Below are 15,032 nucleotides of genomic sequence, written 5' to 3' on the forward strand. Positions count from 1 at the left end.
CTATTTACCGTTTCCACACTTCGTGACTTTACTGGCACCTGTCACACCCCTTCTTCTGCATCTCCTTTTCAGACTGAATCTCACCTTCTGCTGTGCAAATTCCCTCCTTCTGTTCTCTATGCTAGTTCTACTTGCACAGTGAATAATTTAACCAACTTTCTACTTTGCCCTCCACCCTTTCTCAAAACACTTATAAGCAAGCGGAATGTTACAGGTCTTAGCAGAACCCCCCGGTCATCTCCTCTTGTTGTGGTGATTTGATATACCTTTAAACAGGTATCATCTATGACCAAATCTGTGTTTATACCATGACACGTTGGTTCTACTATGAGCTGTCAGATGAACCATGCTTTCACACCTTCAAAGAGTCTGAAAAGACCAGCAGAATGCCTTGCCCTTAAAAAGCATCGATTCTTCACATTGTATTTATCCCTAGGTCTGCAAATCTTGTTCACTACGCTCTTACTAAATTACCCCACTGTTTCCAATACTCCATAAAACTAATCAGGCTGCAGCTCTACTGACCTCCTTGAAGTCTTTTTTTTTTTAAATCTGATGGCAGATTTGTCACTTTGTACTCCTTGGCCATCAAAGCTACTCTAAGTGACAAGTTCCATGCTACAGTGAGGGAGTTAGCAGTTTCTTCTCTGACTTTCGAATCCACAGGAGTAGCCTCCAGTCCTGGCAGCTTGCCGACACGCGTTTTATTGACCTTTTCTGCCATTTCAGTTTACAACGGCTCTTCCCACAATCCCTGCAAAGAAAGGTTCTTTAGCACTTCCAAAATGAACATCAGTGCAAAAATCCCAGCTTTTGTCACCTTACCTTTAAATGTTCCCAGTATAGTTTGATCATTTACTCTACCAACTTACTGTGACATTTACTCTTTCTGATAGTTCTTAAAAACAGGATTTATAATTAATTCTTTAAGAAACTTTTTCATAGAGCCTGCTTTATAGCAAATTTTACATTTGATGAGTTACAATGTGTCTCCACTTTTCTTTTTCTGGACATAACTTCTACTTTGTAAAGCTTCTGCCTGGTTAAAAGCAGCCTCCTACCTTACTTTCTGTGTCAAAAGCTTTTTTTCTGATGGATAAATATTTATTCAGAGCATGTAACAGTTGTCTTAAAACAATTTTCAAGATACCTGCAAGAATTCCACCTTTTTGGCAGCACCTGTTAATTTGCTTCAAAGTTTTCTAATTTTCAGGTAACTATGACTTTCCTTGGCATGGATTCTTTGACTACCTCCTCCAAGAAATGAACGTTTACAGCATTTATTGTCATATGGGAATGACTAAAGATTTTCATTGTTATTTGGCTTTATGCCTTTGCTATTCCTTAGGATATATCCCTGTGAAATGCTAAAGCAAATCAATCAGCTAAGCAGGTAGGATGAGGACAGTGCCTAGTGATACACCGTCTTCTATTTTTCTGCAAGGCCTGAGGTTTCAGCCTAAGAGGATTTTGTGTTACTTAGTTTTACAGTTAAATTAATCAAATGTTTTTAGTTTTCTTCTTAGGCATATGCCATAACCTCTCCACTAACAGAACCTACCACAACTCCTATATAACTACACCTGGAATTAAATGGTCTTATCCACCAAGTTTTTACACACATATGTTTTTATACACACACACACACGTAAAATAGAAGAATAGAAAATACAGATACTTTTATTTATATATATATATATATATTAAAAAGTATCTGTACTTTCTTTTATTTTGGTTTAAGGCATTTCAATAGTTGCTTGCTTTATGATCTTTTTAAAGAGAATTCTCACTAGTTGAACCTACCTCCTGTTGTATGCTGCTTGAACATTTTATTCTATCCTAGAATGCTATTTTATTCTTAAGTATCTTATAGTGATCTTTGGCCTGCCTACCTATGTAAAAGCATTACCCTGCCTCTGTGATACTGTATGCTTTTTGTTTCCAAAAGCAAGTATGAAACTATATCCCCTGCTAGAAAAAATTAATTTAAAATATCTCTGAAGAATTGTTGATAATCTAGCAGACAGCAAAGGTCATCACCTAGGAGAACTCCGTGCATAGATGTCATCCAGCTTTAGAAATAACAATGCTTATCTCCTTATCAATAAATGAGACATAGATACACAAAACAGATCCAAATTAAAAAAAAAAAATTGGATATTCTAATTTAAACGCTGAGGAAAACGTGGTGCTGTACATATAACAGAAAAATTTAAGAAAGACACTTAGACTACATGGTTTTTATACCTCCAAACTATTAACAGTAGATACCTTTCATATTTAATACATCTTTATTACAAGTAGATATAACCATTATTGCCAAAAGAGAAAGGCTATATAAAAAAATCCAGTGCAAAATAAAAGCACCCTACAAAATCTGCATTTCTGTTCTCATTGACAGGCATTTAGACCTTGCAAGAACAACTGATTTCCGTGACTTCAAAGCAGTTACTCACTGACACAAAGTTTACACAGGATTTGCTGGAATTTTAGCTGTTGACTTCAAAGAAAAAAAAGGGAGACTCATTGTCTGACAGGTGCAAAAATTAATACAAAATGTATTAACACAATATGAAACAAACGTACATTAAATAGTTTTGTGTCCTGGTACATCAGATTTTCAAATGAATTTTATAAAATTTACATATTTAATGAAATGATTTATCTGTCATTGTGGAAAACAGTTCTTTATTTCAAGTTTATATTAACTATAAATATCTAAGGACAGGAAAGATACTCTTCAGGTTGGCGTGCCTTACTTCCCCATCCTTTATGTCTTCTGCTCTTTGCCTTTCGGAGAAAACATTACAGCATAAGGCTGCCGTCTTTTTGGACGTTGACAGGGAGCAAGATCCTCTTTAATATATCCTTAAAAGAATAAGAACAAATCTGAGGTAAGAAAGACAATATAAAAACACACATAACTTTAGTTTCATTTTTTGTTTACCCTCAGAAACCAACTTGTTACTTTTTTTTCCTTTTGTGGCAACTGGTTCTCACTTGACACAAAGTTAGAGATCCCAGGGTGCAATATCACGAATGAAAATGCTCAGCTGCTTTCTAGTAGATGACTGCACAGTAATGCAATACAGACAGATAATACTGGAGAATGGAAACTATGAACTGTTCATCTATTCAAAACAAAATTGCATTTGTCATTGCCTTTTCTACAGAAGATTTTACGTAAGAGTAACAAAGTATGTAAGTACTGCAAATTCCGTTGACTAATAAAAATCACTTTTTAAAATGTATTTCCCAGTCACACACAGGAAACTTCAGCCATGCGTGCTTTGTGGGTCTAAATAGTACATCCCTCTGTTTTGAGGGCATTCTCATTTACTGAAGATTTATCCATCTGCAAAAAGGCAAACATGAACCTGTGGATCACACACACCTTGAAACCTCTGATAAAGAAAAGAAATATATATATATATTAATATATATATAAATATATGTATAAAAATATATATAAATATATATATTATATATATATAGAATATATATAGAAATTTTCTATAACACGCTCAACTCTGCTAACACTGGTAGGAAGCAGACAGTTTATGCAAATCAGTTACAGCACCTGGCTTTTGTCAAACCCTTACTGTTTATCAGCACTAACATCCGCTGAAGTGAGAGCAGTAGATTCCTACTTCATAGTTGGAAAATGCTGTCTATGCAACTCAGTTATTTAAAAAAAACCAACAGAAATCACAATTGGTTCAAGATACCAGTAAGAAGTAGAAAATACATCCTTTGTACTCCACTATCTCTGAATGACAGCTGCAATTGCTCATCATGGGAACTCCCTCTGGTGTTTTGGTGTTCTTGCTGCACTCTTGTATAATATGGCTTTTTACCAAGAAAGGGCTGATGTAAAGTCTGCCTCTGATATGCTGTTGAGGACCCTTAACAACTGAACAGCTCTTACTCTAGCAGAACAAGGAGATAGCCCAGAAGATAATTTTAACGAGATTGCAAGCAGATTCCAAATGGGTAGTAACAGACAGTCTCCCTAACAGGATCTCTCGATCACCTGAAGTTATAAATGGACATGCCTAGTTTAGACCAGCTTTCTCATCGGCTGGAACAGGTAAGAGGCAACCAGGTTGGAAGAAGGACTATGATTTGTTCATCTTAAAAGGTAATGATCAAGAACCAAAAGATGGTTGTAGAATGGTGAGAACTCTCTCATTACTTAAGGTAAAGGAGGAATGCATTAGCCCCAGCCAAGCCCTCTCTAACTGGATACACAAGAGAGGAAAGAGACTACTCACAGAGGAAGCGGCAATTCAGCAGCGTTCCTGAGGTGCTGGCTAGCTCGACTGAGGGATTCACTTTCCCTTATGTGATACCAGAGACAAACTGATGGGAAAAAAGAACCATTTTCCTGAAGCCTAACCAAGCCCAAGGAAGCGTAACGGCCTGTAAATTCTATAACTAGCTTAACCCTTTGCAGTGGATATTTACGAAGGGGGAAACTTGATTAGGGCTTCAAGAACAAATTTGACGTTTGTCCCCCACAATGCAGGGGAGGCTTAAAGTTCTGAATGTTGTGTTTGAAATACACATATTTCTTGGAAATACAGCTTCAAATTTAAATGAACTCGACTCTTGTATATCTTGATTGAGCAGTATGATTTGCACTATGAAAGCTATGTAAGTCCCTAAAAATCCAGGCTCCCTGTTCCGAGAGATTAAGGATGATACTGCAACGCTATCACACAAGAACACATACGCATCTCTGGCTACATTTTCCTATGCCTGACCTGAAACTGTTAAGAGAACAGATAAAAATAAGGGAAAATTAATGCTTCACAGCTAATAACATATGCACAAATAAAGACATAAGTAACGCAGAGTTCATATAGGGCTCCTTACCTCAGAGTTTCACCACTTCTGAAGAAATGTACATATAGTACACTACAAACTCACCATGTTTTAACATCATTAGTAAATACTCATTGTTATACCAAGCTCTAGGATTTAGAAGAATTATGTAAGAAGAACAATCTCCTGTGCGAAGAGGAGTCAAAAAAAACAAACCAAAACCAAACAACCCAGCTTTTGAGTGTTACTAACAAGCAGGGTACACGTATTAAAAACTATTTAATGACACCCTGCCTTCAACGTTTCCATTATCATGTGGTATTATGGAGCTCTAAAGATACAGACAAAGGACATGAACAGGGCTGCCTGTCTCTCCTCGGTAAGTACAATCTCTCAGCCTTTGCCTTTGAAAGTGGTGACCCAATTCTTGCTTTGGTTCAAAGACATGTAGGGGTTTAATTAAGTTCTATGAAAATCCCATTATTTCTGCCTTCTCTATCTAGGCTCTAAGAAAGTTTCCTTTTATTCCCTTCTTCTTAGTAGTACAGGAGCTGCTAAAAAAAGACAATATGTATTTAAAATAATGGCTGCTGATAAGTAAACAGACCTCAACAAGACTGGGTAAGACAGGCTGCTCTAGGAACTAGAGATATTTCAGGGAACCATTTTAGGAGAAAAAAAATCAGCTTTAAAAAGTGCTTTGTAAGCCTTTTTTGCACAAACCTCTTTCCACACAAGTTTGGGTGGAAGGAAATCCAACCTCCCAGAAATTTTCAGGAGTATTTGGAGGAATGTAGCGAAATCTGTGTCTTGAACAGGAAGCTAGTTTCTTTTCTCTCTCTTCTTCTGGAATGTCTGCATAATACTGAATGTCAGGGGGAAAAAAAAAAAAATCAAGTTTACAAATTCATAAATATGGAACAATTGCTTTACACAATGACATTGTCAATCACTGTTTATTAACACAGTTATCTAAAAATAATGGTGAGGATAGCGAAGAGTAGACATTTGTTATCCAAAATGACAAACACCTGGCCATTATCCTAAAAGCTTATTGAATTTACAGATTAAGTGTAACCTTATGGTGGCAAGTTTGTTAGCTTTATATCTTTTAACATACCATAGATAAAAGGTTTAGGCTTGTCTACAATTACTTATGTCAACAGTTTTACTGACTGATTTTACAAAGCTAAGTAGCACAGGTGTTGAAGTAGATGGGAATTTTCTAATACTCTTTTCTAAGTTTCAGCTCGCATTTTCAAATAAAATAGAAAAGTGAAAAAATGCATTAGAAAATCCATGCTGCAGAATTATTTCCAGTGTCTAAATTTACAGTAGTAACAGCAAACTTACTTTATTACCCTCAAATTAGGAGTAAATAAAGAGCTAGTTTAACTAGCTGACTGACACTGGGGCTCCAGAAACTACCTGCCACCTGGGCATTTTCTAGAGTACATAGTAAATTGGCTAGCTACTCTTTCATCCCTGTCAGCTGTACTGGGGGCTGCAACAAGAAAAGTATATACACTCTCCAAACTTTTTTTCTGGGTGTTCCCATGAGTAGCATTATAGAAAGACAGGGTTTTTTCATGCAGTTTTCTACTGTTTTAGTTTATGATTCTAGTTAGCATCTCCTGAAAATAGCAATCTGGCACTTAGATATCATAGAGTACCAAAATATTTTCAAAGCAAATGCGCTATTTCATTCAAGTGGCAAGCCAACAGTCACCATCTGGATTGCACAAGAAACCTGACCCTCATAAAAGTGGTAAAACAATTCTACTGAAATGGAAGTGTTACAATTCAAAAAGGCAAACTAAAGTTTAAAACCTCATCCAATCAGCTGGAAAGTGATCTAGACTGGGGAAATCAGGAAAGGAACAGAACACCTCTGTCAATAGAGATTACTTCCTGTCTCCACCTACTGGTAGGATTTCAGAAAACCTACTTACTTGAAATCATAAAGTACACTAATAAATCCCTTTTTTCCTACTAGATGGCAGAGTATAAAATAGGCATAAAAATCCTCCTCCAAAAAATCATGAGAGATAAATACTGATGATTGCATAGAAAAGAGTAATCACAGCTCTGAAAATGTCAGTGACAAAACTGCATGAACTAGGAAAAATAGACTTGTTCCATTTTGTGATTCTGTAGTCTGTGGAAACTGCAACTCTGCCTGAAACTGAGGTACATTTTCTTCCCTCCCCAAATCAATTCAGATTTCTTGCCATTTTACAAAGTGTGACACCAGAACATATTCTGCTCTTGAAGCCCTTATTAGTAGAGGAATCTGAGGGAGTAACACGTGCGTCTCCTGGTCAAGAACAGATATTCAGGTTGTTAGCAGGTTGTACCCAAAATTTCAGATGACTGGTCTGCCTACTACAAAGTCCTGGTACGCAGGATAGAGTAAACTGTCAGTTCTAAAGATAATATTCAGGAATGGTTATGAGCTCCTAGTAAAAGGTTCTTCAAAATGTATTGTGTATAAGCCCACGATACTCCCACACTTCTGACAGCAAAACTCCTTTCAGTCACTGAATTTGGAGACACATAGTTTGAAGAAGTTTGCCACTGCCTTATACAATGTTCCCTTAAACAAGAAAAAGCCTGTGCCAAGACCAGAACTTAAGTGGATATCAGTAGCTTGGGGACTGAGTGAGATAGAGTAGGATCACTTATGCAGCTGGACTTCAGAGACCCAGCTGGAAAAATGTCTCTGTCACTCAGTTAAAGATCTAGAGACTAATGAAAGAAGAGGAACAGGTAATTATCATCTAGTACACATCAATCTTCACTGATAAAAGTTAAGAAATTGACATGGTGTTAAGTCAACAAAATTAATTATAAGAATTCTACAGTATCTGTGTAAACCAAATAGATTAATAGCCGAGTCTTATTTAGGGATAATTAGCAGTGTACCTTATGTTTGTCCCTTAAATAGCCTGGAATTTTAGAAATCAGCCTACTAAAAGTTTAGAGTGTGCTGCATTTTTTTTGGAATTAAAGTGTTTATGATTGGATTATAATTGATTATGAGGAATATTTATGGATCAAACAATGAAAAATACAGTACAGTTTTGTAGGAACAGAAAATAAAAAGACCAATCAATAATCAAGCTAAGTATGTATTCAAAAGAAATTTGAAAGTAACTTTTTTTTATTTTGGCTTGTTTAGAAATCTGTTAGGGTTGACAAAGAATGACACAGCTACATATGTCTGCTAAAGAGCAAAAAAACTCTCAGCTGTTTTCTAGATTGATCTCACTATCCACAGCATTTTCAACCCACACAAAACATTCGAGCTAGGCTTTTACATATGTGAAAAGATATGCAAAATCTCATCCTGCAGTATCTTCACTGTAAAAGAATTGTTTACAGAACTCTACAACTTGCAGTCTCAAAAAGAGAACAAACCCTTCAAATGTTCCTCTCGTTAGTTTAGCACAAAGATACTTATAGAGTATTTTTTGTAATCTAAATATATATAAAAACATCTGACTGATTCTCCTACTTATCTAAAGGGTAGCTAGACTTAATAACCACACTAATGAACGTTACTTTTACAAGCTACCAGTAACTCCTGCATACAGTCTTTCTCTGATCGCATTGCAAAGTCATAACAAACCAAAACAAGACCTCTTATCAGATGTTCTACACTGTAAAGTCAATGAGATGCTTCCACAAAGTTATAAGATAAGGGCCTATAAAGGACTTTGATATCAGTCTGCTATGCTATGTACAGAAGTCAAGTCTCTCACGTCTTCTCAAAATGACAGATAACTCTCCCCACTCTCATACTGCATGCAGCACGTAGCCAGAAACAATTTATTGATTTCTACCCACTCCCTAAGTATTTCCTCAGACCTTGGAGACTCTTCAAACCCATATGACTAGTAAGTAAAGCCAAGACTTTTTTAAAGCATCATTTATGCTTTGTCTAATACTCTCTTTTTCCATAGGCATTTCATTCAAAGCTAGTTTTATTATGGTGCAATGACACAGCCAAGCATTCCACATTCCAAGACATTCGTCTAGAATGGCATAGACTTAACACCCCCCCCAAAAAAAATCCCCAAACCCATTTGTAAAGTTTAATGTAGAAATTTAATGTTTAATATGGTAAAACTGGAGCTGTAAATGTTTCCAAACACCATAGTTACCACTCTAACTTGCCAGAAAGTAACAAGAACTGGATTTGCCGAGAGATCTGTAGCTTACAGAGACAGGAAATTAAAACACTCAACACATGTCTCTTGGGCCAAGAAATAGACTGAAAGTGTGGGGTTTTTTGGTTTTGTTTTGGTTTTTTTCCAACATCTTGTTTTCTTTCAAACGTTTAAAATCAAACATATTTTTGAAAATCGTATTTATAGTTGACTGTAAAACTTAATTATTTGTATTTAATGAGTTTTACCAAAGCTATTTTTCAGGAATGGGTTTTTGTTAAAAATATACTCTAATACATTTCTTCAGCTAAGTAAACGTGACTTAACTACAAAGTGAACAGCAGGAGAATCTATGAAAAATGTTGGTTCTGTATAGGTGTGGAAATTAAGTGAGAAGATTCCAGAAAATCCATCATTATTCAGTCATTAATCCATACCTCTGGCAAGTCATAATGTATAAGATCATCGCCTAATTAACTCCAGCCTGAAAATCTATTAACGGCCAAATGAAATATGTCCTTATTACACATGTAATTACTTCAATATTCTATCTCTATACCAAGTATCTGAAAGAAATATAGTGATTTGAAAGGGAAGAAAAAAGTGTAACACGAAACCTAAAATTTCATACTTTTTAACCTGCTAATGTAGACATTTTTGCATGCATTTGCACATATATACACATTGGCACCTATGCTGGTGCAATTATCTGAAAATGCAGACGCCCCAGAAAAGAAGAAAAAAACCAAAACAAAACCAAATCAAGATATACCTATATATAGCAGTACAATAGGACATAGAACTTACTTATTCCAGTACCTGTAAATTCCAGTAGAGCTTCTGAGCTGAAGTTTTGAAACTTGTAATCATTCTTTGATTAGTTAATGTATTTTTTATTAACAAAAATCTTACTGGAGCCATGATGTGAAAAGTTTCTATCCTCATACAGATATGCACAAAAAAAAGACTTTTAAAGTTATATGCAGTTACTACACTTAAAAACAAACCAACCAACCCAAAACTTGGTAAAACAGCTTTGGTAAATGCTTACTTCTCTGCTACTGTAGGTACTGATGATGATGCAACCAGATTCACAATTTCAACAGCACTTTATCACTTAGATACTAGCAGCGTTAAAAAAATGGAAGACTGACCAAATTTTAATGCACTACTTACTATTTCACATTCCTTACAAGTATGGCCAGGCAATTTTCTTCTTTCTTCTTTTTTTCGAATAACCTCAATATGAGGAAAATCTAACACAGTATTCTTTCTGAAAAACAAAAATGTTTTCACATGATAGTACATTTATTTCTCTTACATGTCTGGAAATTTTTGGTGTTTAGAACACAATGAAGGAGAGTCTCAAGAAAAGAAAAAATATCAGAAAATGCCTGCAAAACCCAATCATACTGCATTTCACAGCTGAATGCAACTACTTTTGTAAATAAAACAGTTCCAGGATTTTTTAAATGCCATATGGTCTTTTACATAAATAAATATGTGAATGTCCTCCTTATGGCTTTTCATAGTGTGAAAGTAATTACTAGATCAAAATTACTCAAATATAGATCTTCTGTCGAATATTTATTTTGTCCATGACACAGTTGTGCTTGCACTGATTTCTGGAAGAGGAACCTATGTTGGGGTTCAAGAACAGAAATAACAGATTCTTTTCAACTTATCTGCTCACAAAACACTAAACAAGTTTTCCTCTACAAAGAAAACATATGCTGAGGTGAAAAACAAGCTAACAACTATTTAGCTGAAGGGGTTGGTATCATTATGAAATGACAATTCAGACTACCAATGATGATTATACAGAAAGGCAATAGAGGAAGCACTAAGAGGTACTGTTGTTAAACATTACTCATTTATTGCCTAGAGGAAGGGGCAAAAAATGCCAGAGAAGGAAAGGTTTTTATTTGTACAAGCAACCCTTAGGCTCTTTGCTCATAAACTCATGCATGACCACATGCCTGTAAGAAACAATGTGGATTACAAAATACTGCATTAAATAAAATTATAAAAAGTAGAAGAGGCAATTCCTTCTTTTCAGCAAATGTGATAGATAGGCATCTCAACATGTTTATTTCTTTCCCCCCTGCCCCAGCTTTTATTTAAGGCTTTTATCTAATTCACTAGATCTTTTACCTGTGCATCTTCAGCCAGTAGTACAGTATACACAAACACATTTATTTTATGGAAGAACAAGTTCCCTATAGGGAGGATATAAAAAGCCTTAAAATGCCTATACAGAACAAACTAAATTACCTGTCATCACTTTTGAAATATGGCTCTACAAAAGCTTTCTGCTTGGCTTTATCTTGTTTATCCTCATGTTCTGTAAATATACATGCAAAACAAAAAATTACATGTCATTTAAGGTTAATAGACTGCCTGGAGAAACGTCTGTAAAATTATTAGCCAGCTATTAAGAAATACAAAAATATCATGTACGTTCAGTCTGAGACAACAGATTCAAACAGATACTAAAAATACATAGGATTGAACCAGGGATCAAAAAGTATTACTGGTGAAGAAGGAAAACAGCAGTGAGACAAGTAAAAAAGTAGCAAAGGAAAGGTTGCTTAAAATACAAAACACTGCGTAACCTTCGATTGAACCTAGGATAGGGAGAAGAAAGGAAGCAAGTAATCTGCAGCCAAAACCTGGTGTTTTCTGTAAGAGTCACTTTGCTGTTCACCACCTATGCCAACTTCCATTACACATCCCATATTTGTGTGATGGCTATATAAATGAACTACCAAAATAATTTTCATATTGGTTTATGTTATGTCCTTACAATGAATAAATTTTCCCATGTATTTACGAAAAATGAACTCATGGTTTATTTGGCATATTTGTTCCTAGAGAACAGAGCTGCATTTCAAATCAACTTTTGTAGTTTATCCAGGCTAGCAAAGACAAAACAAATTATATCCCACTCTTTAGTTTCTTGCTTGCTGCTGTTATTCCTTTATCCTGCTCTTCATCATGAAGAGTTTCTTTTTCATCACATGCAGAAAGACTGTCTTCTGGTAGGTGGGATTCATATTCTTCATGGGTTGTCCGATCAAACATTTCTGTTAAAGTATCATTCATTTTTTTTTCTCCTCCTATTACAAAAAGCATAATGAACATCCAAATCAGTCTTTCAACAATTTAAGTCAAGAAAGCATATTTTGATTGAATGTGTATCAAACGAACTAACATTTACTTCCTACTCCAGTACTGCTTTAACTCAACACCAGTGATACGTTTATTCTTTCTGCAACTTCTCTGTCAATCTTTTAAATGTGGACAATGCTCATCTATTTTTCATAAAGATATCTTGATTGCATTTCTAATATTTTATTAATTACTAAATCACTTTGATATACCTTTAACCTTAATACTGGATACATGAAATTTTTGTTCTTGTAATTAGGGAGTTATCCAAGCAGAGAGAAATACTTTCTGCGGCTAGGAGACAAACTACGGAAATGTGATCAAGTTGCAACAGCTTAAAAAAACAAAACACACCATTAAAAGTCACTGCCCTGCAGCTGTGATTCACCACATACCATAAATTAAATGTGATATAAACACATTTGGATTTAAGTATACTACTTCTATTTATATGCCATTAAAAATGAAATTTCCCATAGAGAGTCTGATATGATTACATAGTGAACTTTCAAAGCTGTTTGTCATAAGAGTGATTGTTGCAGGTGAGATCAGAACTATTACATGGTTAAGTATTTAACTCTTTAAGCACTGTAAAAGCATAGATACTGGCTCTATCTCAGCACAAATCCTATCATTTTCTTAATCGATGTTAAAAAAAAAAAACCTCAACAACAACCACTGATTCTACTAGGAAACAGACTGATCTTTGTAACTTACAAAAATATATCTGTGCTGTTTTGCTGCAAACCATTTTCTAGTATCTATTCATACAGGGGGAAAAAAATTGCCCTTCACTCTTTCCTCATCCTCCTCCAAAAAAAAAAAAATGCAAACCAAAGGGAAAAAAAAAAAAGTCTTACTTGGACTGCTTTCCTGGTTTTGCTCTTGATTTTTCAATTTTAATAGCACGCTGTCATTAACATATGTATAATCCATATCAACAGCTTCCCCTCCGACTCTTGACTGAGAACCACCCTAAATAAAAAAGCAAACATGACAATTGCACTCAGAAGCAACTGGTGTAGTCAGTGTCATCGCTGTATATCTGAAACACTTTCACAACAGTTACTGGCATCTTTTTGGACACTTTCTGTGATGTTTTTCTGCAGTAATGTCTGTATGATAAAGATCTAATATCTAGGTAAGAGAATAACATGTTTTGAAATTCAAATGTGAAGCATTTATCTGGTGGATTACATTACCTGATAGGCAAGAAATGCCTTAAAAGTTTTCATGTTAAATTCTACAAAGATAAAAAGTAACAATGAAACATACAGAAATTAAAACGTGGTCAAATGAAGACATTTTCACAGACAAAACAAATAGACTTCAGGAAAATTCTCAGAGATCCTAATAACCAATGTACACCCAACTCATAGAAAGACAATAGTCATTATCTGCACATTTTCTATTACTTAAGATAAAGCGATATCACAGTGAACATTTTCACAGAAAAAATTATGAGATTTAGAACATTTTTTGGTCTTAAAAGAAACCCCAAACCACCCCCAAACACATCAGTTTCATACTGAGTAGCCACCTGGCTGAGTTTATCAAATACAACTAGACAGTGAAAATGTTTTAGGATAACTAGTGTACTATGCATAAACAAACATTTCAGGAATGCAAACAAATATCAAATGAGCTGAATTTAGATTTTTGTTAAAAAGTGGTTTTGGTCTGCCCAGAATAAAGTTCATGATACTAATTTCATAGGCTTTTTTCAATATCATAGAATATGCAGACTTGTTACACAAGTTTACCTTTGTATCAATCACGGTAACATCCATTTTGTACTGTGAAAGGTCAGCTCCTGGGTCTATGCTCCACTGGAGGTTTTCTAAAGAAGATTTATCTTTCAGGTCTGGATGCAGAGAACCTGAGAAAAAAGGGAAATAATCAGAATCCAGTTCTGCGAACAGCATCCTATAGCGTCCAAATTCTAAGTCAGCTTTCCGTTCATCAATTCATCTTTGGGTTTAGGGATTGATTTTTCTCAAAAAATAAACATGCTCATTTGGTGTAAATCACATTTTGTCTGAAGAGTTAGAGATAGATCTTTAAGTTTTTTGTCATATTCAGGGAGCACACCACTCTTGTGTTTGTATGAGGTATGTAATACATAAAATACTCTTGCAGCTAAAACCTCTGTACTGTGTAAATCAAGTAGTATTAATACTGGACAGAAGACACTAGACCAATAAGAATACAAAAGTCAGGTCTTAGAACATGAAAGTGTACAAAAGTGTCTGGTCATTCTTCCAGAGATGGCTCGTGATTTAGCTGTGAAGTAGAGCTTTAGATTCCAAGCTACATGGCCACACTAACAGCTGACAGATTTTTTTTTTTTAAATTCACAATGCAAGTATTTCTAAATAAAGTATGCAGTGTAACAGCTCAGCTAAGGAGTACAGAAGCAGTGATTCTACAATCCCAGTCCAAAAAATAAGTTTTCAGACTAGGACCACTTAACAGGAAGGAAGATACAACTTCTAGGAAGAGTATCTGGCAGCATCTGTTCGTTATCATTAAAGGTACAAATTGAACAGATCATCAGGAATCATGAAAAATATTAACAAAATGGTTTATCCTTATACTTAAGTGCAGTTTTCAGGCATTTGATATATATAGTTTAAACTCAAACTTCCTGAGATTTTATTTCAGCATCTGTTATACACATGCTGCAGTAAACCACAATGCTAAATAAACGAGAAAGAACGAGATTCCTAGCCTGTTGAGTTTAAAAACAGATTAAAATGTGGAGGGTAATCTTGAGAAGTCCTGAATAGGATGAGACTAAGTTAGAAGCAGAATAGAGAAAATGATTAAGTGGGAGAAAAGAAGATATGAAAAATTCTATTC

General features: G+C 35.1%; 1 protein-coding gene across 1 annotated transcript in view; it reads right to left on the reverse strand.

Moving 5' to 3' along the window:
• Nucleotides 1-705: 705 nt before the first annotated feature.
• The window catches only part of RBBP8 (RB binding protein 8, endonuclease), a 39,955-nt gene continuing 25,628 nt past the window's right edge, over nucleotides 706-15,032 (reverse strand). The window contains exons 13-20 of the mRNA XM_082311144.1: nucleotides 13,934-14,049; nucleotides 13,031-13,145; nucleotides 11,948-12,118; nucleotides 11,274-11,343; nucleotides 10,176-10,272; nucleotides 5,551-5,692; nucleotides 2,760-2,868; nucleotides 706-754 (exon numbers count right to left, since the gene is read on the reverse strand). Of these exons, the coding sequence (XP_082167270.1) occupies nucleotides 2,771-2,868; nucleotides 5,551-5,692; nucleotides 10,176-10,272; nucleotides 11,274-11,343; nucleotides 11,948-12,118; nucleotides 13,031-13,145; nucleotides 13,934-14,049 (809 nt within the window). The 3' untranslated portion in view covers nucleotides 706-754; nucleotides 2,760-2,770. The remainder of the gene's footprint in view (nucleotides 755-2,759; nucleotides 2,869-5,550; nucleotides 5,693-10,175; nucleotides 10,273-11,273; nucleotides 11,344-11,947; nucleotides 12,119-13,030; nucleotides 13,146-13,933; nucleotides 14,050-15,032) is intronic.

The sequence above is a fragment of the Platalea leucorodia genome (assembly GCF_965183815.1).
Source record: "Platalea leucorodia genome assembly, chromosome: 1".
NCBI classification, from domain to species: domain Eukaryota; kingdom Metazoa; phylum Chordata; class Aves; order Pelecaniformes; family Threskiornithidae; genus Platalea; species Platalea leucorodia.